The sequence below is a fragment of the Hyperoodon ampullatus genome, assembly GCF_949752795.1.
Source record: "Hyperoodon ampullatus genome assembly, chromosome: 3".
Taxonomy (NCBI): Eukaryota; Metazoa; Chordata; class Mammalia; order Artiodactyla; family Ziphiidae; genus Hyperoodon; species Hyperoodon ampullatus.
This window is the reverse complement of record NC_136916.1, coordinates 8,786,849-8,814,648: the sequence shown is the minus strand read 5'-3', so window position 1 is coordinate 8,814,648 and position 27,800 is coordinate 8,786,849. Positions and strand designations below refer to the sequence as shown.

General features: G+C 43.5%; 1 protein-coding gene across 4 annotated transcripts; it reads right to left on the bottom strand.

Annotated features, from left to right (window-relative positions):
- Positions 1-2,709: 2,709 nt before the first annotated feature.
- SEPHS1 (selenophosphate synthetase 1) lies at positions 2,710-26,680 on the bottom strand (the record flags this gene model as incomplete). 4 transcript variants are annotated; one of them, XM_079700506.1, is made up of 9 exons in its annotated part: positions 2,710-2,997; positions 4,554-4,766; positions 13,335-13,434; positions 15,400-15,490; positions 18,873-19,027; positions 19,903-20,010; positions 21,850-21,953; positions 22,053-22,091; positions 26,488-26,680. In XM_079700506.1, the coding sequence occupies 9 exons, from the start codon at positions 26,678-26,680 to the stop codon at positions 2,783-2,785; spliced, it is 1,218 nt and encodes a 405-aa protein (XP_079556632.1). In that variant the 3' UTR covers positions 2,710-2,782. The 4 variants fall into 4 exon arrangements, with proteins under 4 accessions (XP_079556632.1, XP_079556633.1, XP_079556635.1 ...); XM_079700507.1 differs by lacking the exon at positions 22,053-22,091; XM_079700509.1 differs by lacking the exons at positions 4,554-4,766; positions 22,053-22,091.
- Between the last annotated feature and the right edge of the window lie 1,120 nt (positions 26,681-27,800).

The following is a 27,800-nucleotide window of genomic DNA, read 5'->3' as shown; positions in this document are numbered from 1 at the left end:
TTAAAAGGCATGCAGAATTTGGAAACTACATAAGGCATGCAGAATTTGGAAACTACAATATACTAAGGCATGCAGAATTTGGAAACTACATCATAAGGCATGCAGAATTTGGAAACTACGATATACTAAGTTATTTAAAAATACTGAGCCCCAAAGTACATATCACTTAACACAGTATTTGTTGCTTTTCCTGGACTGAATCACAATAAATCCTTCAACACAGCCTGTGCAATTAACAGACCCAGCTTTGATACTCACTGGCAAATGACTCCTGTTTCCTGAAGGAATTACTGAGCTCCCCAGGGTCCAGGCTCTGTAGGCTGTCCTCACCAATGCCATGCATTCTAACAAACTGTATTTTTGGATGCCAAAACATCATAGGGTTGAAAGGCAATAAATCTCTATACCAAGATGAACACACCTCAGTGTGAAGTTTTAAAGTGCTACCAGAAAGTCAAATAATTGCTTATTAACTGTTCACTGAATTTTAAGTCTCCATAGATTTTGCCAAGAACTCAAATACTCAGTGACAATCACTTGATTCTTCAAAGAACGTGCAAGATAACTTGGGGGGTTTTTCTTTGTTTTGTTGGACCCAGATGTCAATAAACAGAATGGTCAAGACTTGAAAATTCCCGGAAAAGCGTGTGGTAAAAGCAAGGTCTCTCCCTCCCTCGGTGCCTCTGCAACGAGTGTGCCTAGCCACGCAGGGCGCTCACTTAAGCAGGCTTCCCTAGTCCCACACCCCCCAAATTCTGATGCTGTTGGCCTGCGGTGGGCCCAACAGTTTGACCGGGACAAGCATCCCCAGGTGATTCTGATGCAGGTGTGATGTGGACTCGCTCTCTAAGAAACACCCCTTTAAAGCCCAGTTCTTCCTCCTCGATTACACGGACTTCTAAGTACCCAGCATTTTCTCTTTATAAACATGAATCTTCACGAAGATGATTTCCTCAGGTGCATCATTCAGTTGGCTCACTTCCTCTCAGCAGACCTGCCACCAAGGAAACCATCAGCATTCAAGACATGATCAACATTGAAAGTAGTTCAGATTTAGCCGTCACGCCTGCATTTAAAGAAAGAAAAAAAGCTCAACAGTATGTTTCTCTTACTCAGGTTTCCAACACATTTTATTTTGCAGACCACCTGCTTGTAGCTTTTGAGGACCAACATGGGTTTTAATTCCTATAAAACGTCCAATTAATTTCAGTTCTGCAGCAGCCCCTCGGTCCCGCGCACCGAACTTATGGCTTGAGTTCCAGTAACACGTGCGAAGAGGCTGCGCTTTGGCCCCTGAAGAAGGACGCGTCCAGGGTGGAGCCTCTTCCGGGGCTTCGCCTCCCAGGTGGTGGTTTCCTTTGGCAAGAAGTCTGGCTGTTCTCTCGGCTTCGGCGCCTGCAGGCAGGAAGCGCTCAGAAGCTTCCAGCGCAGACGCGTGAGGGATCAGTGCACTTGTGCTTGAGGACAGGAGCCCCCTCCTACTCGTTCCGTAGGTGAAAGTATAAGGAAGCCTCTGTTTTTAAGTTAACACCGATAAACACCTTTTTAGATTGCCTGTTTGTTCTAGAACTACAAAATTTACCTCAAGAAAATATAGGTCCCGTGAAAGACTTAAAAGTTTTATAAAACTAAAATCTAGTTTTCCCCCCAATAAACTGTATTTTAGCCAAAACCCTCCCGATGCTTCTAAAATAATACTAAAAGGGGCATCTGATTATACAAGAGCAATAACAAAAATTAAATATTTATTTGAATAACAAGTTGACGTCCGAGCTGCACAGCTGGCGATACGCGTTTCCACACAGATCACAGGAAGCGTGCACGGAAAAGTACTGGTGCAAAGGACAAGATAACACTAAGGATCAGGCTAAACAGCTGCTGATTTGAAGAAATCAAAAGGCCTGAAATCACCATACAAAATATAAAATGTATTAAACACTACTATCCACAGAACAGTCTTTATTTTTGATTATATTTAAAAATTATTTGTGTAGCTAATTATATGTTGACTTGTAAATGAGTATTATACATGAACCCCCTTTCGGAGGGCAATTCCTTGCTGCGCTATCGAACATCTAATTACATTGCAGAAAGTGTCCTTTTTTGCTATTGATAAAGAAAACAGTTAATGATATTACTGTAAGTATTAGGAAGGCTACAAAAAAAAGAAGTAACATTTCTTTTTTGTCTTCAAAGTGCTTCCCATGCAGAGTTAAGCACTTGCCTGGTTTAACTGAATGCACTCTTGGGTCAAAGAGATGCTATGGAATTAGAAGACTCAAAGGACTCATGCAACCCTCTCGCTACTGGGATACCATTTTGTCACTCACTCACCAATTCTGTCTTTCCAGAATACCATTCCAGACGCTTCAAAAAGGATCAGACTGATAATGATAAATATACACAAAATGAAAAGACACAAACTGCTATTTGACACTACAGTGGGTAATGTCTGTGCTACGTGAAAGCACCTTTAAAAAGAGCCTACTCGGCAAGAGATAAGTGTCTAAAGATTCAAAATGAATCAACAGTATTGGATAACAATATAATTCTCAACTCAGAAGCTGCCTCAAGATTAGGTGCATCTTCAGTTAATGTAACGGGAAAAAAAGGCAATGGATTTTATTTGATTAATTGCATCCACTCACAAATCGACCTAAGGTCACCAGATGTGTAGACACAATGAGATTTTTTTCATTGTTGTTTATAGTCTTTAATTGAAATGATGATAGAGGAAATAGAGCTATTTAAAAACAAAACCACACAGCTGCCTCGGCCTAGATTAAGAGGTGGCACCAGGTGTGGGGTTCACATTCTGGGTGGCCACCTGTGGCGCGACCTCGATGATCCGGGGTTTGTCGATGATCCTGGCCGTGCGGTTACCCTTCTCCACGATCCCAATAATCCATGCTTGGTGGCCTTCACCGTATTTGGGGGACTTTATCTCTGCGCAGAACCGAGCTGCTTGCTCACGCGGTAAACAGATTAGAAGGCCTCCTGGCAAAGGGAAAAAAAAGAAAAAAGGATGACCGTTAACCGTGATGCTGTGTCTGCAGTCTCCCTGCCACTATCTCTCTAGAAAACGTCCGCACTGAGCTACATTCTACGAAGAAGGCGGTTGCACTGCCTTCACCCCTTCCACACTGCGGAGTCATTAAGCAGCCCCTTGGTCAGCTCCTACTGTATTTCAAAACACACACAACAAACTTTAAATCATGAAAACGCCCCACCTGAGAATCGTCTGACGCTGTGGAGGTAGGAGTGAGGTGTTTGAGGCTCAGTAATGTACGCGGAGGCTATCTTTTCCAGGCTGCGCTGAAAGGATTATTTAAAAACAAGAGAGAACTTCTCCTTTTCTATTTGATTCTCTACATGGAGTCCTCATTTTACAAAAAAAGAGGCTTTTGGTATATATATACTTTTTCAATTTAAAAATTAAGGTCAGGAAGAAAGTGTGCGTGCCTCAAAGTATCTGGGTTCTGTCACTGGTTCTGTCATTATCTTCAAAATGGAAAAAATGTAAGATATATGAAAAGAAATCTTCATTGGTACTTGAGTAGCTAGGCCAGAGTATTTCATACATTTGTAAGTAGAAGAAACACAAATCAGGAAAAAAGATATACTACACTTTCACAAAAAAGGAAAAACTTCTCATATTTGAAAAGAGACAGGTTGCATTAGTTGGGAATATTCGTTAGTTTATTCCAACTGATTCCATGCCCTCCAGGTAGCAGGAGCTGTTCTACTAGCAATCCAGTTGCCCTTGTGGAGCTTATTTCTAGGAAATGGATTTCGTATCTATTTCGAGGCCAGGAAGTGGCAGGATCCTCTCTGCTGCCATGAGAGGCCCACCAGAGACCCCAGGCCCCCCTAAAGGGCTGGTGCGTGGGTGGGGCTTTGTGGTCTTGGCCTCTGGGGGTCAGAATTTCTCACAACCAGGCCCACCCCACACTGACTTAATTAGGTTTCCTAGGGGTCTAGTCTACGCATGGGTATTTTTCTTAATGCCCAGATGATTCAACTGTTTTACCAGGGTAGGGAAACTACTGAGTTATAGAAAAAATAAAATAAGAAGTAAAAGAAACTAGGGGGAGAAACGAGGGTTGTGGCGGGGGGAGGCTGAAAAGATGAAACAGAGATCCAGGTAAAAAGAAGAGAGAAAAAAAATGGTACACAGTATACTATTTCATCTCAAAACAGCAATTTTAGACTTTTTTTTGCAAGGAAAAAATACAGGCTCTTCAATGTAACCTATGGGTACATGGGTTATTTAAAATGCTGAGTTGTCAATGGAAACTGAATGCTGACCTATTTTCCCCATATCCGCCCTCCCTCCCTCCCATCCCATCACCAGACACAAACACTGGACTGAAAATGACACTGCTCATCACAAGCAGGATGGCAGGAGATGCTGCAGGGGGCTGAGAAGCCTTGCAGCCAAAACCTCACGTGGGGTTGGGTGGTGTCCAGCTCCTGGACCTGGCTTCCTCCTCCTCGGGGACATCCCACTGGCCTCCCTGCTTAACCCTCAACCCGGCCTGCGGCCCTGGTACCTGATGTCTCTGGGCAGGTCCCGTGCATGAGGCCAAACATGTTCCCGCAGGCCTTGCTCACGGCTGCCATCTTGGCCAGGACTGGGAGGTTGTGAATCACAAAGGACACCTCATTCCTCTGCTGCTTGGCCAGGTTCTGTGCGTGGCCCAGGATCCCGAAGCCCGTGATGTCGGTGGCCGCGTGGGCGTTGAATGTGTGCATAAGTCCCGCCGCTGCCAGAGGACAGAGGAGCCTTTATCATCTGGTGTCGTGAATGGAGACCCCGAGAAAACACCCTTCCTCAACTCAAACTCTTACATATGCTTTGATCTCAGAACTCCTAATCGGTCGGCAACAGCATAACATGAAAGTGAAATCAACAAAACCTGGAGTGAAATTCTGAAAGGTGGTTTCTTAGTTCAGTTTGAACCACTCAGAACAGCAGGTTCAACCAACAGTAAATTCCCAGTAAACTAAAATATCTGTAGAGAGGAAATGCCATCTCAACTATCTCAAATGCTATCTCAATATCTCAATGCTATCTCAAAAGGTAAACCTATCTAACTCTCCTAAAATCAAAGAACAAGATCTTTTAAGACTGTCTGACCTAAATTCAAGGTACTTTCCTGATGTCTAAAAGGTTAATCTCTTTTTTATTTTTTAATTAAAAAAATAAAACACTTTATTTTTTGGAGTAGTCTTAGGGTTAGAGAAAATTGAGCAGAAGTGCAGGAAGCTGCCGTACGGTGCCCCCCAGCCCCATTCCTCCTGCATTAACACCCAGCATCAGTGTGGTGCTGTGATGAATCAGTACTGATACGTTATTACTAACTCCAGTTCAGTTTACACTGGGGTTCACTCTTGATGTTGTACAGTCTATGGGTGTCGGCAAATGTATGATCACGTGTATCCATCATTAGAGTATCATAGAGTATTTTCACTGCCCTAGAAATTCCATGTTCCACCTTTTCACCCATTCCTCCAACCCCTGGAAACCCCGGATCTTTTTACTGTCTCCATAGTTTTGCCTTTTCCAGAATGTCAGAGAGTTGGAATCACACAATATTTGGTCTTTTCGGATTGATTTCTTTCACTTAGTAATGTGTACTTTAGGTTTCTCCGTATCTTCTCATGGCTTGATAGCTCACTTCTTTTTAGCACTGAACAATACCACTGTCTGGATGGACCAGTTTATTTATATGTTCACCACCTACTGAAGGACTTGTTGGTTGCTTCCAAGTTTTGGCAATTATAAATAAAACTGCAACAGACATCCGTGTGCAGGTTTTTGGGTGGACAGAAGTTTTCAATTCATTTGGGTAAATACCAAGGAGCACAACTGCTGGATCATATTAGTAGATTTAGTTTTGTAAGAAACTGCCAACCTCTCTTCCAAAGTGGCTGTACCATTTTGCATTCCCACCAGCAATCAATGAGTTCTTATTGTTCCACATACTCACCAGCATTTGGTGTTCTGGATTTTAGCCATTCTAGTAGACGTGGGGTAGTATCCTGTTTTAATTTGTAATTCCCTAGTGACATATGATGTGGAGCATCTTTTCATATGATTATTTGCCATCTGTATACCTTCTTTGGTGAGGTGCCTGTTCAGATCTTTTTCCCTTTTAACTGGATTTTCTTATTGTTGGGTCTTGAGAGTTCTTTGTATATTCTGGATTATCAGTCCTTCATCAGACGTGTTTTGTGAAGATTTAGATTTTCTCCTAGTCTGTGGCTTGTCTTTTCATCCTCTCTCTCTTTCACCGAGAAGTTTTTTTATATTAATGAAGTCCAACTTGTCAATTTTTTCTTTTATGGATAGTGCTGGTGTTATCTTAGTAGTCATCACCAAATTCAAGGTCACCTAAATTTTCTTCTACGTTATCTTCTAGGAGTTTAACAGTCTTGCATTTTACATTTAGGTCTGCAATCCATTTTGAGTTAATTTTTATGAAGGGTTTAAGACCTGTGTCTAGATTCATTTTTTGCCTGTGGATGTGTAGTTTTCCCAGCACCATTTGTTGAAAAGATTATCCTTTCTCCATTAAATTACCTTTGCTCCTTTGTCAAAGAGCAGTTCAACTATACTTATGCGGGCCTATTTCTGGGCTCTTTATTCTGTTCCATTGATCTATCTGTCTCTTTTTTCACTAATACCATACTGTCTTGATGTCTGCAGCTTCATATGAAGTCTTGAAGTTGGGAAGTGTCACTCCTCCAACCTGCTCTTCTTCATCACTGTGTTGCCTGTTCTGGGTCCGCTGCTTCTCCATATAAACTTCAGAATGAGTTTGTTGATACTCACAAAATAACTTGCTGGAATTTTACTTGGGATTGCATTACTCCTATAGTTGGGAAGAACTGACATCTTGATACTGTTGAGTCCTCCTATCCATGTGCGTGGAATACCTCCATTTATTTAACCTTTAATTTTTTTCACCAGTTTTGTAGTTTTCCTCATATAGAGCTTGTACATATTTATTTTAGAGTCACACCAAAGTATTTCATTTTAGGGGGGAAAGTAACGGAAAGGCTAATCTTGGAATGAAATATGCCCTGTGTTTACAGAAGTACTCTGGGGTGAATGCCTTTTTTTGGGGTACATTTCCTCTCTTTAGACCAAGATCTCTTTTACTTCGGTGCAATCTCAACGACATATGCAGAGAGGAGAATCGACCCTTCTAGTCCATGGTGCTAGAAAAGCAACTAGGACGGCCCATCCTATTAACACACCTGCACCTGGTGCAGTGGGGCAGCCGATGACATTTAACAAAGCCAAGACCTGCACTTCAGCTCTTCCCAAGCTTTGAGGACCATAGTAGACAAGAGGACCCACTGAGTCCTACAGTCAGTAAGAGGGATTCAATTTTTGAGGCACTGACTACCACTTCTTCCCTGTGTGGGGAATTACTGTTGCTAATTTTTACTACGGAAATTTCAACGCAACACAAAGTAGAGAGAGTAGCAGCCCACAACGAACTCCCACGTACCCAACAAGACCCCGCGTCAACCATCACCACCTTTCTTCTGGGGCCGCACCTACTCCTGCCCACTTGTTGGGGGATGTGGAGGGTCCGGGGCGTGGGCAACTTTAAAGCCAACCCCAATCATATCACTTCGCCTATAAATACAGTATTTCCGTGTGTGCCTCTAAAAGATAAAAAAACGTGTAACAGCCACAGTATCATTATCACACCCACAAAATTAATGCTACATTTGATTGTTCTCTCTTAAACTTTTTAATTTTTAACAGTTTCCCCTCCTTTTCCCCCCATGTCATTTATTTGTGGAAACCTAGCCATTTTTTCCTGTAGCATCTCCTGCATTACGGATGTGGTGGTCTTCCCCGATGCTGACATGTTCCACCACCTTCCTGACTTCCTGTACGGGTGTTTAGGACCAAGGCTCCAAGAGACTCAGGTTCATTTTTTGCTGGCAAGAATACTTCATGGGGGTGGGGAATATCTCAATGAGAACCTTTCACCAAAAGGTTTTAGCAGCCACTGATGTTTGCTGTTGAGGTTCATTAAATCAAGGGAGCGGCAAAAATGGCAACTTTGTAATTCCATCATTTTTCCTGTGTTTATGAGATGTGACGTCTATAAAGAATTTTTTAGAAAATCTGGTTTCCCTGAAATACACTCCATATAAAACAGGTAAAATAAGGGGTTGATTCCTTTTATTTCAGAAGAAGTTGGTGCCCTAGCAACTTTCAAAGGTGACCAAAACAGTTTTAATTATCATTTGTTTAGATACTTGATATGGTCACTCTTGTCTTTGATACTCAAACTGCACCCCCCTCTCCACTGTGACGGGTGGGAGCCCCTTCAAGCTGTGGGGAAGTGACACGACCCCACTAGTCGCTGACAGTGCCACCACTTTCAGGCACAGGAAGTCCAGGCTTAGCTTCTGTACTTCCTGTCCCCAAACTGGAATCTGCCATTTCCCCAGGGAGTCCTGGCACTTTTTAGTGGAGAACATTAACTTTCCGAACAGAATCTGGGCACTCGGACTTGAGGCCTGCTGGTTATCACTACTTCTAGGCCTTTTCAATAGGCACGGAAATAAACATTTTTACAGAAAAAAAAAAATCCTGAGTTCACACTGATAATTCCGAATTAAAGATTACACTTAGCTTCTTTGATCTTACTACTTCTCTCTTATTCTTAAAATCTTTGTTCCTAACTACATTAACTTATTTGCTTTATCTTACTATACCAACATTCTCACAAACACAAACCCACTGATGACAATGAAATATTTTTGTGGATTTTTGTTCTGAGGATGTGCCCTGAAACTACCAGGCTCAAAGCGATTTGAAATAATTCTTCATGTGACTTTGCCACTAACTTAGAAATATGTTGAACGGCCTTAAAAAAATTTGGTTCGGATTTGTAAAATACGCTCTTTTAATTTAACTTTTAAGTATAGAAAACTATATAAAACATTTATTTCCAAGTCAAACTTACAAAACAAAGCATGTTCAGAGAGGGTCTGCTTCCTCCCTATTCCCTCTTATATGTAACAATTTGTATTAATGAGTTATTTTTTCCATTGTTTCTTTTTGAAAGTATAAAATACATATTATTACTTCATATTCATTTATGAACATACAAAAATGTAGCATACTACATACATGCTGTCCTTTGCTTTTTTCATCTGGCCATATCCTAGAGATAGCTCCCTAGTAATAAAGCTTTCTTGTTCCTTTTCATAGCTGTATAGTATTCCTCTGTGCATGGAGATGAGATAATACAATCAGTCACCTAGTGATGGACATTTGGACTGTTTCCTTCTTTTGCAGTTATAAACAGTGCTTCAATGAATAGCCTTGTACACATGTCATTTCATACTTTGGCCACTGTAGCTCTGGGACAGACGCATAGAAGTGGGACTTCTGGGTCAAAATAAATGTACACAGAATTTTGCTACATATGACCAAACACTCCTGCATAAGTGTTCTGCCATACTGTATCCCTACCAACAATGTCTACAACTTAAGGATGGGGAATCTTAAATGCTCAAATTATAAACAAACTAATAACCCACGTGGGTAAAAATAAATCCATTACAAATTACTTTCTTATTGTTAAGCTACTTAATTTGAAGGACCAAAAAAAGGAAAAAGACTCCTCAGATATTTTGAACGGCACAGGAAGAGAAGTACGAATGAAAAGCCTTGGTTGTAAGTGATGAGAACATCTGAGAACACAGAATTAAATAATTACAATTCAACTTAATGTTGAATATTGCCAAAGAAATACTCCTGGAATGCAGGAAAAAAAATTATTAAAAAATTTGACCTCAAAATAAATTGTTCAAAAGTAGGCAAAAAGTAATTTAGTTATGGTATACCACTCTGGTAGGACATCTGGCCATTAAACATTATGTGTATACTAGGGTTATATAATATGGAAAAAAGAATTTAGTGATATTAAATGAATAAAAGCAAATTCCGAATATAAGTAAAATGTACACTAACCATTAGTTTACAACGTCAACAATAAGACAACAGTAAACCACCAACCAACCAAAGGAAAAAAATCCTGGGAAAATACATAAAAATATTAACAGAAGCTGTTTTTGGCTGGTGGGATTATGAACAATGTTTTTTCTCTCCTTTTTTTTTTCATTTTCTGAAAACTTTTCTATAGTTAGCATGATTTTCTTTTTTTTACAGTAGAAAAACTATAGAAAATAAACAGGAAGAGAAAACATATTAAAGAATCTTTAAAATGTAGCATACTCTCAAAAAGTGTGGTATACTACCACTCTGGGAATCATTTAGCACCTTCTAGAAAAGCTGAGGCAGTACTGCCCTCTTTCCTACACATGTGCACCAGAAGTTCTCAGCAGCAGTCAGTCATGGAGTGGAAGATTATACAGCAGAAATACAGCTACACACACCAGGGATGACACTCAGGAATATTAAACAGTGTACAAAACAGCAAAAAATAAAATAAAATAACAGACACAGGTATGATTTAATAAAGCAAAAAATGCAAAACTAACTTATTGCTTAAGGGTACAAGGCTATGTGGCAAAGAGAGTTTAAAACACATGAGAATAAACATTAGATTCAGAATAGCGTCGCCCCTTTTCCCGAGCTGGGTGTGGGAGGGGCCCCTTGGGGCTTATAAGGCCAGGTTCTCTTTCTCACATGAGATGGTAGACACATGGGTACTGTACTGCTGTTCCTTAAGCCCTGCACATATTTTATAAAGTAACTTTTGTATCAACTCAGTATCTAATAAAAATTTTTAATAAAGAAGGTGGGAAAGGCAGATGCTGGAAAAAAATCTCTTTTCACATTTTATTTTTTTAATTTTTTAAAATTAATTAATTATTTATTTATTTTTTGGTTGCATTGGGTCTTTGTTGCGGTGCGAGGGCTTCTCATTGCAGTGGCTTCTCTTGTGAAGCATGGGCTCTAGGTGTGCAGGCTTCAGTAGTTGTGGCACACGGGCTCAGGAGTTGTGGCTTGTGGGCTCTAGAGTTCAGGCTCAGTAGTCGTGGCGCACGGGCTTAGTTGCTCCGCGGCATGTGGGATCTTCCCGGACCAGGGCTCAAACCCATGTCCCCTGCACTTGCAGGTGGGTTCTTAACCACTGCAACACCAGGGAAGCCCTCTTTTCACACTTTAAAGTGACTTTAAAATCAGAGTTTCAGAGAAGATCTTTTGAGATCCCCTGTTCAACAGTCAAATTTCTTCTTTTTAAATAATTGAAGACTTCGTGGCTTAAGTATTACATATATTGGGTTCAGAGTCATTTGTGGTAAGTTGTAGAATGAGAGGGATGAGGTTTCTGACTGCTGGTTCAGGGAACCCTGAGTAACTAAATAAACAGGGACTTTTTTTAGGATAAGATTTTTGAACTTCGTCTAGAACTTCGTCTTCAAGTATCTTCAAAGTTCTAAAATAGGATGCCACACAAGCCAAACCCAGGTCCTTAAATACAACATGCAATTAATGACGAGGAAGAAAACTGATATTTCCAGAATAAAACTGTACCAATTTCTATCACAGGCTTATGTAGATAGAACAAGTGGGAGAAACAGTAGCCTTTATAAAGTTGGACAGATTTGGGTTTGAGAATAGACCTGCGTGTATTTCTTACATGTATTTCTTTTCAGCCAAAGGAGGAAAAACAGGATCCAATTCACAGGATTGTTAAAAAGATGTCCATGAAGCACCAAGAAGAAAGGCTAGCACAGAGGTCACTCGTTCCATCCAGATTTAGTGACCCCTGTGGTGTGGCCTTCACCCTTCTAAGTGCCGTGGACACTGCAGTGAACGAAACAGAGCTCCCTGCCCTCCTGGAGCTCACATTCTAAATGCTGGTTTGCTTCCAAATCCTCTGTACACAGCGACCCACACAGATGCTTTTCCAGAAAGGGTTCCTCTGGCTGGTTAGAGGTTAGGACTTCAAAGACACCCAACAAGGGCTTCCTTCTTAATTATAAAATATACCTGGTGCTTTCTATACAGGTATGAACGCTAATAAAAATCCACTGTAAGATGCTTAAACTGCATCAAGTGAGTCCCTTGGCAAGTCTTGCTGCTTCCCAGAAGATGAATTCTGGCCGTTTCCTGAACTTTTCCTGTTTTATTTTACACTACTTTTAAGATTCTTAGCATAGTACAAAGTACTGGTTCAATTACTATGCACAAAGACTGTGGAGATGGCCTTGATTTCTTACTAAATCATTAAGAAAAGGATAGAATATAACATTTAAAGGCATTATAAGCAGTAGTTTCAAAGCATTAAAAGCGTATCTGGCTTCAAATCCTAGGTCCCCATCGATTAGCTGTGTGACCTCGAGCAAGTTACTTAACCTCCCTGTGAAATGAGAATAATAGTAGCTACCTTGATAAGGTTGTCAGAAGAATTAAATGAGAAAATATGTCAGGTTCCTGGTACATAATAACTACCAAATCAATGGTAACCACTATTATTATTATTACTTTCTAATCAGTATTAAGAAGCTAGAACTAGAAATGAAATGTCAAGAAAAAACTATGGCATGAGTGTCATTACTCATTTATGTACACAAATCTGGGAATTAAAAATATGACAAGGTTAACATTTTAATAAGTCAGTCAAGTATTTCTGAAAACATGCTGTATACATTTCTTTTCTATTTTTCTTGGGGTACAGAGTTCAGTGCTGCCTGTAATCACAGGAACGTAGAATTGGAAGCAACAGAGAGAAAACGTGACCTCAGCTCTCCATTTCATAGATTCAGACAGTGAACTGATGACTTCATCCATACTTCTCTGCTTCTCCCCGGTGCCTGGCACTGTCCCCATGGTGAGCGATTCTAAGCCAGAGGGGACACAGATGCTGGCACAGGCACAGTGCCCTGGAGAACTCCAGACGCACAGGTCAGAGAGGAGTGGCTGGGGACAAACGCTCATGGCCTCACCACCTGACCTAGCGCACAGTTCAGGCCAGTGGCCAGCCGTTTACTTCCTCTAAGGTCAGTCACATTTACCCCACGCTTCTGTCAAGAACATGCGACATAGCTGGAGTCCCACCGGGGCTCCAGGCACCGACAGAGGGGGCTCTGCAGTCACTGGCCCAACCTGGCCCATGGCCAGTTCCTCCAGCTAAGAATGTATTCTGGTTTTTTGTTTTCTGTTTTTTTTTTAAAAAAAACGTGTTCAAAGAGTCATGGCGGGGGGGGAAAGAAAATCAATGCAACTGAGACTGTCTGTGGCCCACAAAGCCTAAAGTGTCTCCCGTCCTGGCCCTGCTCAGAAAGCTGGCCAACCCCTGCGAGGCGAGCCCTGGACGCACCTGTCCTGTTGAGCCTGGCCATGTTCATCATCGCCTCCTGGTACGCCAGCTCCACATCCTCCTGGGTGACCACCAGCTTGATTTTATTCCACTTCTCAGGCTAATGACAGGAACACAGGTGAGGGAGCAAAGAGAGAAAAAACGTGATCAGTCTTGTTTCTAACCGCTGAAAGAGCATATTTTTTCCTTAGCCATCTTCTGGGGAGTTCTGCTTCCTTAATTCTGCACACAATGTTAAGCTTTCTAACTCTTCCCCCCGTGACTACTGCTTTAGGTGGCCATTAGATATATCATCTGGCATCTTCTCTGTCCTCAGCCACACCTCTGTAGTCAAACACTGCAGCGTACTGGAAACTTGAAACCAGCAAGACAGTTTTGAATGTCCTTGGGTTCTCTTCTCCATCTCCCCTAGTAAGCGGATGGCTTTCATTTTTCATGTAATTTATACTCTTACTGACTTGCCCTGAGTTCCGGGATCAAGTCCTCTTGAGGGACAAATGAATGGGAAACAACTTCAACTGTATCAGCTATGAGGACGGCATGGGTGACCACAAAGCACATCCTCTCAAAGACTGCCGTCTTCCCCCTTCTTCCTCAGTCTGACTTTCAAAGGACCTGGCGTCACGATGCTGAGTTCATGACACACAGTCATCACGGTCCATTTTAATAGCCAGCATTTGTGCGTTTGTTCCTTTCTTGGTAATACCCAACATCTACTGCCCAACAAGTAACTTAAGTCTATCTCTGCGTCCCTCCCTTATCCCCCTGCCCCCATCTCTCCCCCAGAGGTAACAATGATTCTGAATTTTATACTTGTCATTTCCCTGCGTTTCAAAAAATAGTATCCTCGTACGTATAGATGCCCAAACAATAATACGCTTGGGTTGCTTCCAACCTTTATGAAAGGGTATTGTGCTGTTACTTTGTCTTTGAAACTTGCTTTTTTCAATTCTGAGCATCTTTAAGAAACTCGTTAAAAAAAAGCAAAGGCAGTGTCAAGTTGGGGGTGGGACAAACAGAAGGATCCCAGAGCCCCTCCTCCTGGACCCCCTCTGCCTCACCTGGGCAGTCGTATTGGAAAGCACCTCTGGATCACTGCCCTATAAAAGCCCTGTGGTCTGACTCACAGGTGATCACACCTAATGGGAAATCTCCCCATCCTCACTGGATGAGAAGGGAAAAATAACTAAAGAATGCGGCCTCCTTAAGAGATTTTCTCTGCTCTGTTTGTCAAGCTAAGATATACCTGGTTGATGAATAACATAAAATTGTTCTTTTTCAATTGCTTCTCAGGACTGATGGTTTCAGATGACAGTTGTAGAAATTAAAAGCATTGAGATATGTGAGAACAGACCACAATCATATTAATTTTTGAGTTGTTATGGCAATGAAAAGTCTTAAATGAAGAACAACTGATCATAGCTCACTTGAAAAGTGACTCAGGATAAATATCTTCATATTCTAGATGCTTTCTTCACGACATAATTATTTATCAAAATGTTCTGAGTTACTAATTAGCTTAAAAAGACAAAACAAGCAACCAGAAATGACCAAAAAACTCATGACTAAAATAATTTAAACTGTCAATAAGCCTGGCCTTATTTATACCTCAAATATCAAACCTTGCACACATTCTCCTCTGTATTATTATTATTTTGGCCCTGTCGCGTGGCTTGCGGGATCTTAGTTCCCGACCAGGGATTGAACCTGGGCCCTCGGCAGTGAAAGTGAGGAGTCCTAACCACTGGACCGCCAGGGAACTGCCTCCTCTGTATTATTTTTTAGTGATGTTTAAGTATGAAAGACACACCCATCTCAGCACCAAATGAACAGATAAACCGCACTCACTGTCCCCCAAATTCTTGTTATGGATTATCTCTGAACCCCGAGCAGGGGATTACCTACTTCAAGCGTTCAATACAGGAAAACTGGATCTAATAAAAGAATAGGGACAATTCCCGGGATTTCTGAAGGCCTGGATGGACAGCACACTCCCTGGTACTAAAACTAGAAGAGCTTATTTTAGAAACTACACTGCTGAAACCGGAAGGTGAAGGTCACTCACAATGTCCAGCCATTGGTGCACGGCCACAGCCACCTGCGTCCCCAAGGGCTTGGTCAGCACGAGCACATCGCCTGGCACTGCGTTATCTGGCCTGAAGAAGAGAGCACAGGCAGGTCCTTGTCAAGTCAACCGAGGAGATAAGTTCATCATTGTCGGTTAAACAGGAGAAAGAAAAGGCTGGTAAAACCACATGTGTGTTTGCAAACACTCACTTATATTTAAGCCAACTAATGCCATGTATTAGAGCTTTGTCGTTTACTACTAGGATGACTGACGAACAAAACATTAAATGAAAAGTGAGGAGGCCACGGACTTCGACAACACTTAGGCCAGTGACTTATCAGTTTCCCAAAAAAGCAAATCGCTTAGTCTTCAAAGGCCTCATCAGGCCCTGATTCATCCATGCTCTTGTGTACTTTATTCTTTTTCTTTTTCCTTTTTTGCGGTACGCGGGCCTCTTACTCTTGTGGCCTCTCCCGTTGCGGAGCACAGGCTCCAGACGCGCAGGCTCAGCGGCCATGGCTCACGGGCCCAGCAGCTCCGCGGCATGTGGGATCTTCCCGGACCGGGGCACAAACCCGTGTCCCCTACATCGGCAGGCGGACTCTCAACCACTGCGCCACCAGGGAAGCCCTCTTGTGTACTTTTCAACACAGATCCACCAGGGTTCTGAGGCAACAAGGCTTCTGGAACAAAAACTGTTGTTCTTTTTCTTTCTTTCCTTCCTTCCTCCCTCCCTTTCCTTCCTTCCTTTCTCTCTCTCCTCTCTTTCTTTCCCTCTCTCTCTCTTTCTTTTTTTTTTTACAATCACTTATATGATAGAGATGCAGGTGGGATTTCTCAGGATGTGGGATTTGGCTAGAATGTGTGGGTCTAATGTTTTGGTGATTTCAGCATCAATGTTTCAAACTCAGAGTTATGACCAAAAAGTTTCCTACTTGGTACACAGGGTCCCTGGTTGGTCCCTGTCTTAAAGACAGAAGGCAAATACTAAAAAAAAGGCAGCCCTAAAAGCAGACAGACAAAACTCCCATCTCACTTGTATCCTCACGACCAGGACATGGGTCTAGCACTCATGTCTTTCTTGTCCAAGTTCAAGGAGCTGTCCACACAGCCATCCCGTCCCCTGACAGCAAACAACTCAAATACTCATACAGGTCAATTAAAAAGCCAGGGGCACAGACTTAAAAATCAACAACTAGCTCCTCGACTCATCCTGTAATATCTATATCCACTGTTAGCTTTGAAAAATATTAATTCTGGGAGGATATACCAGAAACTCATTTTCCAAAAACAGGACCTTAAGACATAAATGCCTTTCAATTCTGACTCAGCTGTACTTGAGAGCTGATGTGTGCTCTTGTGCGTCAGTGGTTATGTGCAACCTACAAATTTGTATCAGCAAGTGAAGTAGGATAAAATTGCTGGGTTATTTTTAAGTTTGTGGGCAGTCTTTTACAAAACAGAATCACCTGCATGGGTGCATTCTTATTTTACAAAGTAAGCATACATGCTGTTGACAAAAAATTCACTGAAGCCTGTTTTATTATTTTTTTCCTCTCTCGTTTTTTGACTACAGCTGGGTTCCTTTTCTGTGGGAAAGCTGGAATGGGTGAGACAGGTGCAAGTTCTCTTGTCCCATCTGAGTGGAAAGTTTGAGAACCACCAACATAAAACATAGGAAAATAAAACCTGGATGTAGGTAAAAGGCAAGACCCTTAACACGGACGTACCCATCAGTCAAAAAATGGACCAAAGACATGAATACATGAAAATGGCACTCACCCTTACTCTCAGGAGTAAGGCAGAGACCAAGGAGGCTGTCACCAGGCTGTGCTAGTTAGGATGGGGCAAGCCAGCACTCTCACCCATTGCTGGTGGAGCCTCTATGAAGGGCAAACTGAAGACATCGGTCAGAATTATGGTGCACAGGCAATGGACCCAGCAATTCCATTCTGAAAAATTTCTTACCAAGAGTCACACATGCAAGATGATCTATGCATTGGAGTACTATGTGTCATGTCAACATAACTGAAGATAATCTGAATGTCAAGAGTTACTTGGTTAAAAATATCCAAGACTGGTAAAAGTGTCTGCCTCAAGAAGGGACCCTGATGACTGAGGGCAGGTGAGGGATTCTGCACCGCAGGGCCGTTCACACCCCTGGAATTCTGCACACAGTGCCTGCTCACAAAATCAGATAAAACAAGTGGAGCTTTTGCTTCCTCTGAGAATAGGACAAGGTGGCTTTTCTTAATAAGACATCAAGCACGAAAAGGGCCAACTTCTGTTAAGAGAGAAACTTCTCCAAGGATCTAGAAATAGCCAGAGGGCACAAGAAAAGATGCTCATAGCATTGGCCACCAGGGAAATGCAAATCAAAACCCGGTGAGATATCACCTCATACCCACTAAGACAGCTATTACCAAAAAGACAGTAAAACAAGTCCTGGTGAGGATGTGGAGACATCAGGGTCCCATCCATGGCTGTGGGGAGGTAAAATGGTGCAGCTGCCTTAGTTTGTTCCTCAAGTTAAATAGTTACCACATGACCCAGTAATTCTTAGGTATCTACCCCAGGGCATTGGAATGTATATCCACACAAAAAAACTTGCACACGATGTTTACAGCAGCATCACTCACCACAGGTGGAAATAACTCAACGGTCCATGACCTATGACTGGATGAATAAACTGTGGTCTGTCCATACAATGGAATGTTATTCACCCATAAAAAGGAATGAAGTAGTGACACACATGCAACATGGATGAACCCTAAAAACATGCTAAGTGAAAGAAGCCAGACATAAAACATGTTGCATGATTCCATTTATATGAAATGTCTAAAACAGGCAAATCCATGAGACAGACAGTAGATCTGTGGCTTCCAGGGGATGGGAGAGGAGGGAGTTGGGAGTGGCTGCTGTGGACACAAGGTTTCTTTCTTGGGGAGACGGAAATGTTCTGGAATTGGATAGTGGTGATGGTTGCACAACTTCGTGAATACTAAAAGCCAATGAATTGCGTACTTTAAAATGCTAAATTTCATGTTATGTGAAATTTTGTTATATGAATTATACTTCAGTAAAAAAAATCTAAAACTTTTTTATAAAAAGGAATGAGGTACTGATACATGCTACAAAATGGATGCACCTTAAAAAGATTATGCAAATATTCTGTGAAGTGAAAGAAGCCGGGATGGAGATGGGAGATGGAGATGGGGGCTGGCGGTGGGGTGTGACAGCCGAGGGGGTGGATGGAGTTTCTCGCTGGGGCAATAAAAGTGTCGTGAAGTCGACTCTAGTGAGGGTTGCAAAACCCTGTGACTATACCAAAGACCACTGAATTTATAAACACTTTAAGTAAGTGAACTGTATGGTATGTGAATTAGTATCTCAATAAATATATTTTTTAAAAAAGAGAGAGAGAGAGAGACAGAACCTGGCCAGGGGACATGAAACCAAAATCAACTTACATGATAAATTCGTTGGGCTGGCAGACAGTTGTAGCCACACCTCCTAAAACAATCCAGGGATTTAGCACTGTTTGGCCGCCGGTTACAGATGTTCCGGCCTCCTCTGCTGCATCTTTAAAACCCTGTATAATTAGGGGCATCACTTTATCCCTTTCCTACGGTTTAAAAGGACACAAATTAAAAGTCACATCATTCAGTTCAAAACCCAGAAAAGAGAGTCTACCCCTGTAGTTATAAAAAGATCATAAAACCCTTACAGGAAGCCCTGAGGGTTTACAGAAGGGGCAGGGAACAGTTCACATGGGAGCCCTTTTATCAAAAGTTGGAAGAGGCTCTAGGTCACAACGCGAATGTAGCCCAGACGACAGAGGAGTAAACACCGGAACAGCTGGGTGCACAGGGCTGCCCTGTACCTGAGCCAGCTCTCTGAACGGTCCTTAACCATCCCGTGACCAGCTAACGTGTGCCCACGCGCCCGCTCCAGGTGTCTGTGTACAAGCAGTGGCCCGAGAGCACGCTGTGAGGGCAGAGAAGGGCCTGCTGAACGCTCAGTCCTACGCGCAGGGCAAACTTCTGGCGGGGACGAAACCAATTACCTGTCAAAAATAATCTAAACAGGAGTTCACCTCTGGGCCAAGGAGAGGGTCAGGCAGCGAGGCCACAGATGCCAGCGGGTGAGCACAGGGAGCACAGGGCACCCCAGCCCCACCGCCGTCCACGTCACCAGCCAACCGCGGCCGAAGAGGCAGATGCCTGGCCCGGAGGTACTGTTACTGTGGCCTAAATGTCACCACAACACACGCGCGCAAACATGCTGGCTTCAGTTCGCCCAGGAGAGAGAAGCGGAAGCAGCGGGTGGGGATGGAGACACGAAGAGCCCAGCCTATTCTACTTCGCTGCTAACTGCCAAAAAGCAGAGGGCGGGTGGGACGTGGACAGCCTGACTTCACGGCGGGGAAGGAGGGCCAACCAGACAAGTGACAGGACCACAGCCGGGGCCGAGGATGCGGCCGGACCGGCTGCTGCTTACCCTGTCGGTCATCTTATTGCTGATTCCAAGGAGCATCAGCATGTTGTCGCATTCTGTGACCCCCATGGCGTAGAGGTCGCTGAGGACGTTGGCACAGGCTATCCTGCCCTGGAAGAGAGGGGAGACGTGAGCAGGTACCACAGGGGGACTTGCCGGGACGTGGTCCTCGGCTCCGTGCTTCACAGACTCTCCGCCTTTCCTCCATCACAGAACCACTCTCGGGGTTTCCCGTTACCACCTCTCCTTTCTCGTGCAGCACCCATCGTCCCCAGGTTCTTTCCCGTTCTAAACTTTAGGGAGAAGTCTGCAATTTATTCGGGTGCGCAACGGAGTGGGAGATGTCGGGGAAAAGCTTGGAGTGCTTGGTCTCAGAGGAGCCGGAGTGAAAGTGCTGGGAAACAACTGTGCTAAAGAAGATGTGGAGCCGCCGCTTCTCCCAAGCAGATCCTTAAACATGTCACCTCTATGGGTTATAGAGAAGATGGGTTTTATATACCTAGACGGAGAAGTTTGGGGAGCTTCTTGTACGAGATAAACAGGAAAATCATCTTGGTTGAGAAACAAAAAGACAGAGAAAATAAACGACACCTAGGCCTGAAATCAGATTGTTTTCTAAAGACAAAGGGAAGCATTTCCCAGTAAACTATAAGGTTTTATTGAGGAACTCTGAAACAGTACTCAACAGAAATGTGGTAATAAAGATTTTCTACCGCCAACAGACATTTAAAAAAATTTTTAAAGTTGCCTTTCTCCAGACAGTAAAGGAGAAAACGACCCATTTTTCTTTCTGACATAAGGGTAATCAAACCACAAGTTACTGTCACTTCCAGCGGCCGTTTCATTGCCTGTTTATGTTGTCTCACGACCTCCTGGCAGGTCGGCAGGGAGCCTGATCACCTCCTGTGACTCACTCGAGGTAACAGCGCAGCGCGGTCGGCAGCCGGGAGGCGCCAACCCCAGGCTCGGGCTGCAGCGATCTGCTGCGCCTTCTGCGTGGGTGCTCGGGTCCTTCTACGAGATGCTGTCAGAGGGTGAACTCCGGTCCTAGCCCCCCGGGCCCCCGGACAGGTGGGACACCAGGGGAGCGGCGTGCACAGGCTCTCAGGACCGCTGCGCCAGAGGAGGGGCGAGAAACAGGTTTCTGGGAGCGTGCGTGCTTGTCGCGGGGACCCGAAGAGGTGAGCGCTCCCTCCCCACCTTCAGGCCTCCCAGCCTCAGCCCCTACGTGCGGGGCTCGATCCCAGTGCCCCTGGCACAAGGAAGGGCCTCCGGCACTTTCTAATGATAGGATGCTGCCAGTCTCTTCATCGGCTCCTCCCAGCTGCCAGGGTGGAGGGTCCAGCTGGGAAGAAGGCGGGGCTGCTGGCAGCAACCCTGCCATGAGCAGGAGGGGGTGTCGGAGCAGAGCGTGATCAGTAGGCAGATGCACACGCTACACAGTGGACTAAGACACAGGGAGGGGAAGGACCAGAATCAGGATAAACGGTCAGGTTTAATGGTGATGAGATGCTAAGCTCTTTCTTTCTGGACAGAGACATCTAGGATCAATCCTATTACAGAGGACGGTGAAACACAGGAGTGTGGCGTTTGCAAATGTCAAAGAAACAAAAGTACAAGGAAATAAAGAAGAAAACTACAAACACATCAGTCAACAGACACGCTTAACAGGCCACAGGTGTTCTGCCACAGACACATAGGCAGGTACGAAAGCAGCAGGGGACGCCCCCCGTCCACCTTAACTGCCTGCCTCATGCACGGTGCCAAGTGTGAGCAAGGGGTCGACCAGATCAGATCCACAACCACGGGAGTCAGGGCAGGGGAAGGATGAGAGCAATCTGTGTAGAACGAAAACAAAAAAACCCACACAAGAATAACAAAACCCCAGCCACCACCCAAAACCAAACGAGTAAGCAGTTCCAGATGTAAAAACACGTCGGGTACACTTACCATCATGTAAGGGTCATCGACGATGGGATAAATGTAATCTGTGGTTTGGACCAAGGAAAGACCGCCGTGCCTCAAAGGAATGACACAGGTATCCATCCCAATGCCTGCAAAGATGGGGGTCATCATCATCCAAAAGTCAACAGGAAGAGCCATGTCATTTTGTATCTGCAGTGTTCTGAACAGGAGGGTTTTGCATAAGACACTTACGAACACTGCTCGCAGCCAACAGAGCAACGTGTTTCCTATCAAGAAGCGTAACTGAAATAAACGTGAAACAAAACTAGCTTAAGATAGAAAATGAGAACACAATTTGTTAGTCGTGAAGACTCAACTTCAACACGGTACAATTTTTAGACTTTAATGATGCCTTGAACAGAAATTTTCCTTTGTGTTACTGTATCATGTGACTGGCACCATACAGAATCTCTGTAAAGATGAGAACAGCACGAATGGAACTTGGGTTGTCTTCTCCATAGTTACTTAGGAGTATATCTTTGGGCATGATGCTGTTTTTCCAACAGAAAATCTGTAAAATATGTTACACATATAAAATGCTATTATAGGGCTTCCCTGGTGGCGCAGTGGTTAAGAATCCGCCTACCAATGCAGGGGACACGGGTTCGAGCCCTGGCCCGGGAAGATCCCACATGCCGCAGAACAACTAAGTCTGTGCGCCACAACTACTGAGCCTGCGCTCTAGAGCCCGTGAGCCACAACTATAGAGCCCACATGCCACAACTACTGAAGCCTGCGCGCCTAGAGCCTGTGCTCCGCAACAAGAGAAGCCGCCGCAGTGAGAAGCCCACGCACCGCAACGAGGAGGAGCCCCCGCTCGCCACAACTAGAGGAAGCCTGTGCCCAGCAACAAAGACCCAACGCAGCCATAAATAAATAAATAAAATTTAAAAATGCTATTATACTACATTTTAGTCAAAAATGACAAAAATAAGAAAGGAAGGAAGGAAGGGAGAAAGAAAGAGAAAGAAAGGAAGGAAGGAAGGAAAGAAGAAAGAAAGAAAAGGACAAATGCTAGAACAAGTATTCATTGACTCCAGTCAAGCATGTACATAAACACTGTGGCTCCCAAGAAACCTTAAAATTCCATGCATTCCACTCATGAGAAACTTATGTCACCTCTACTAACTTAATGAGCAGGGAAAGAAAAATTTGCTTAACAAGCCTATGGGATATATTTCAACTTATTAAAAATTGTTTCTAAACATTTAGAAAGATAACACAGACAACTGATGGGCTAATTAGAAACAGTTCCCTTTTCCCGAAATCAGTTTAGAAACAGTCAAGACTAGCTACTGCAGGCTACATTAAAAAAAGAAAACCACCTGTAATGCAAACACTTCAAATTCAGACTGGCCTTTCACCAGGTAAGCCTAATGGAGTGCTTTCCTACACTCACCTCTCTCAAGAGGATGCCCTCTGGCCCTTAGGAAGTATTTCAACCTTGCAGCCCAATGGCCAAGAGCAAAGGACAAATCCCATGAAGTGCGAAAGGAAGCAGGTAGATGTTACCTTCTCGATTCAGAATTTCAAACGCAATGAGAATAAATCACACCCGAGTCACACAGAGAGGACTACGTGTGGCTTTCTTTCACAACTACCCCAGCACCGTGTCAAGTCCTGATCCATTATTACTGACACTAAAATAAAATCGAGTTTAGTGAAAGATCACTCTGTGAAGGCAGGCTGATTTTTTATTACTACGCCAGATGGCAAAGCAGAAACTCTTGGTGGAAGATCCAGTTAGGGAATGGAGGACTTTGCTTCAGAATGGCAAGTCTCACAAATTTGTGACAATGGAACGCTCATTACCAGTGATCAGAAACTGTGTGATAATTCAGCTCAGCGATGCATGTATGCAGAAATGCCCTCTAGCGATGTTCTACAGCACTCAAGAGGAAACAGGGCAAGAACCACAATTAAACTCATATTGACTGCTCCCCCAAACTGATCATTCCAACAACTGGGTGTTCCAAGTCTATTACCATTCACTTTGGAAAAGAGGGAAGAAATACTGTTTTCTTTTAGATTTTCATATAAACTATAGGACTACTGAAAGAGACACTAAAAAGAGTTGCTGAAAGTTAGCTTTAAATGTTTTGTAATGTGGGAATCTTAAACTGGAATTCAATCTTTTTGATTTGCAAAGCAGTTAATTTCTCTTGACACCCAGCATCACAGCGTGTGAACCATGACTCCCCAGCACGCTCCTGGGGCTGACAAGAAGCTTCCATCACCTACGAGTCCTCTCTCTCTCCACCAGGACACCACTCCGTGTTAGAAGGAGGGTCAAGGGCTGTCCATGTGGGAACCACCAGCCACATGCGGTTACCGAGCATGTGAGATGGGGCGATTCCAAAGTGACATGCGCTGCAAGTGCACACACTCGATTTTAAACACTTAGTACCGAGAAAAACCAACGTCTTGTTAGCAATGTTTTATATTAATTATGTATTGAAATTATAGTTTTTATATACTGGGTTAAATAAAATATATTAGAATTCAATTCCCCTGATTCTTTTTTTTTTTTTTAATGGAACTATCTGTACTAGAAAATTTTAAATGACACAGGTGGCTCACCTCATCTTTGTTTGGGACGGCACTGGTCTGTAGTGACTGGTCTACAAATCACCTACCAAATTTCAAGAAAGGAAGAGAGAGAGGGTGAGAATGGGACAGGCCATGGGCCTTGCAAACGAGGGTATCAAGTTGAGAGAGAGAGGGACAGTACAGGCAGAGGGCAGGTAAATGCTAGAGTAGAGGGAGCCTCAAATACCAGACCGAGCAAGGTGTATGTAATCATCAGTGGGCGGTGACGGGGAATTCTAGGTTTCAGCAAGACTGAAACTATCCATCAAAAATAAATTTAAAAAACCCCAAATCATCACTCTACCCCCACTGCCAGCAGCCATCAGTCAACACATGGCAGCTCTTAAGCATCAGGCAACAGAGGTACCAAGTACTAAGACACATTTATCTTAACATTTCTTTAGTTAGAATACATTTAATAAAAGTGTATATTTAACAACTGTTACGGTTCATCCTTAGAATCCAGGAAATATGATACTCTTTTAGAAAAAAATTTTAAAAAACAGGTCAACAGACTTGTGTGTATACATTATATAAACATACATATATACATACATACACAAGTATTATGTACATGGGTACAGATGCACATGGTGCATATACATACATACACAGATAATTTCTGGTACTCACAACAGTTGCAAACAGTATTATTACCCCATTTTACAGATGGGAAAACTGAGGTTCAGGAGGGTTACGAACTTAGAGTAACATTTCTTTCTCTTTCTCCTGCCTGTACCCTTGCTGTCGACATCTGTCCCCTTTTGCCACTGCTGAGTTACAGCTGACGCAGCTCCTCTCCCCATGAACACGTCTGGACTTAAAAACCAGATGACAAGCAGCATGGTGGGCGGAGGAATTGGAAGATGTGGATGCCAGTCCCTGACCCCCACCAAGTGACAGGGAACAGGTTACCCGGCCTTCCTGAGCTCCATGGAGTGCTCAATAAGTCAACGGGGGCGGTTACAGAGGGGAATGATTACTTTATCCATGAGGTTTTGACTGCATTTGTCTTTGCCCATTCGGTAGCTTATCCTTCCCGACAAAGTTATCTAAGAGCTTTCTCAGTATGTTCTCATTTCTTGACAAGCAAGCTGACATCCACTCTACCCCATTCATGTGGTATTTCTCCACGCTGAGACATCAGCTAGATAAGGACGATTTTCTAACTGAGCTCCTGCAAGCCCTACAGGCCCCGAGAGTGCAGGGTGTGAATTTTCCTTTCCTACCCAAAGCAACTCTGCGTTTATCTGCTTTATACATCAGGAAAGAAAGGAGTACCCTAGGTTCAAAACCAATGTTGTAAGACAGAACGTGACCATAAAAGAAATGCAATTAAAACCTTATGTAAGAAAGCTGATCAACTCATACACCGTAACTACAAAACACCCACAAACTCCTAGAATACATGTCAAACACTCAAAAGGCAAAGTGATCACAGTCTTGCATCATGTACTTAACAAAGCACACAAGAGAAGCTAACAAACAGCATCCCAGTAGCCTAGAATTTCTTTCTGAGCTCTGTGTTTGAGAAAAGGCAAACCACTAATGACAGCAGGAACTGGGTCAAGGAAACACGGCTCTCAAGTCCAGATGCCGTCCTGGGGTCCAGACCCCGTCCAGTGTTCTCACCTGCTGCGTCTCCCTCCTCCCCATGGGAGCTTTTCAAACAATGCCTGCTGCACAGGAACCCCGAGTTCCCCCCAACCCAGGCACTGCTCTCTAAAGGTGTCCTGCACGACACCTTTCCTACTCTGATTTAATAAAAAATGCTTTTACTGTAATACAATTGTCTCAATCACATAGTAACAGTTTAAAAATGGTTAGAGCACATTTCTTCATGTTTTTCAAGTAATTCCTCCAAATAAGTTACAATAAGGTAACAGTTACCATTGCTTTGCTCTTTGAATCCTTCTTGCAGAAACTTAAAAAAAAGGCAACATGAGAGGAGAAATCTAGTTTTTGACTCACTGACTACATTGCAGCCAAGATGCTCTACTCAGGGAAATATGAAAGAAACAGCGGTTCACATACCAAGCCTTGGCATAACTGCTCCAAGAAACTGCTCATCTTCTTGGAAGTGGTTCTCCTGTAAGGATTCCAGCAATTTCTGCAGGACATCTTGGGGCACTTTGCAGCCGGTGCCCTTCAGTTCAGTGAATCTGGTTAACCGGAAGCTCTTGTCCAATTCATAACTTTCCGGGTTAAAGGACTCCCGCGCAGACATGGTTCTCGGGCGCACACACCTCACCGCTGGGTTCCTCCCCTCCCTCTCCTACGCGGCTGGTTTCTTTACAGATCCACCTGGGTAGCACCGAAACACAAAGACACCATTAAAAGAGTTCTTCTTACCAGTACCCGCCAAGAATCTAGTGAGTGAATACAGGACAGTGAAAAGTAAACATGAAAAGGGCTGCAATCACCAAGACCACAGGGAAGCAGCCATCTGGGACCACAATCGTTGGTCACAGTGATGCATAAGCTAGAAGAAGTCATTTTAAAAGGTGACTGTGGCCTTCCCTGGTGGCACAGTGGTTGAGTCCGCCTGCTGATGCAGGGGATACGGGTTCGTGCCCCGGTCCGGGAAGATCCCAAATGCCGCGGAGCGGCTGGACCCGTGAGCCATGGCCGCTGAGCCTGCGCGTCCGGAGCCTGCGCTCCGCAACGGGAGAGGCCACAACAGTGAGAGGCCCGCGTACCGCAAAAAAAAAAAAAAAAAAAAAAAAGGTGACTGTACCATTAGAGACATATTCTGTGGAAGGAGATCTGATGTCTGTGTTGTTACAATGGTGGCTCTGAGGGGCTGCAAGGAAGACGGAACTGGGCCAGCTGACTTACAGGACACAGTGCCATCTTGAGTAAAAAGTCCCAAACGTTCTTCTAGCCGGCAGCATTACAGGAAAACTAGTCACTTCACCTATCAACCAGGAAGTACTATGGTTTAGAAATTAAATGCCCTGGCTAAAGTGACTTTTCAGGAAGACCTTTTGCCATCTTTTGCTATCTCACAAAGAAAAATAATAGGCCTAACAGATACTTTTCGTGAAAATGACATTGGTGGATATGCATTTGATGAAACTCTTTACGATGCTAAGTTCAGTTTTAGAAAAACAGGTTTTCATTCTGAGGCAGAAGTACACGACATGATCCAAAACTAACAGGAAGCCTCTCTAAAGAACACAACTTGAAAACTGGAATGGCTGTTTAACACAGCAAAGCTCATTTTCTACAAGAGAGCAGTGGAAAGTTTTCTGATGTTTTAATTCAGTGCTATTTCCTAGAAAGCAAACACCCCGCCCAACTAACTAGTACACACACACATCATTGATAAAATATGCTACTGCTCA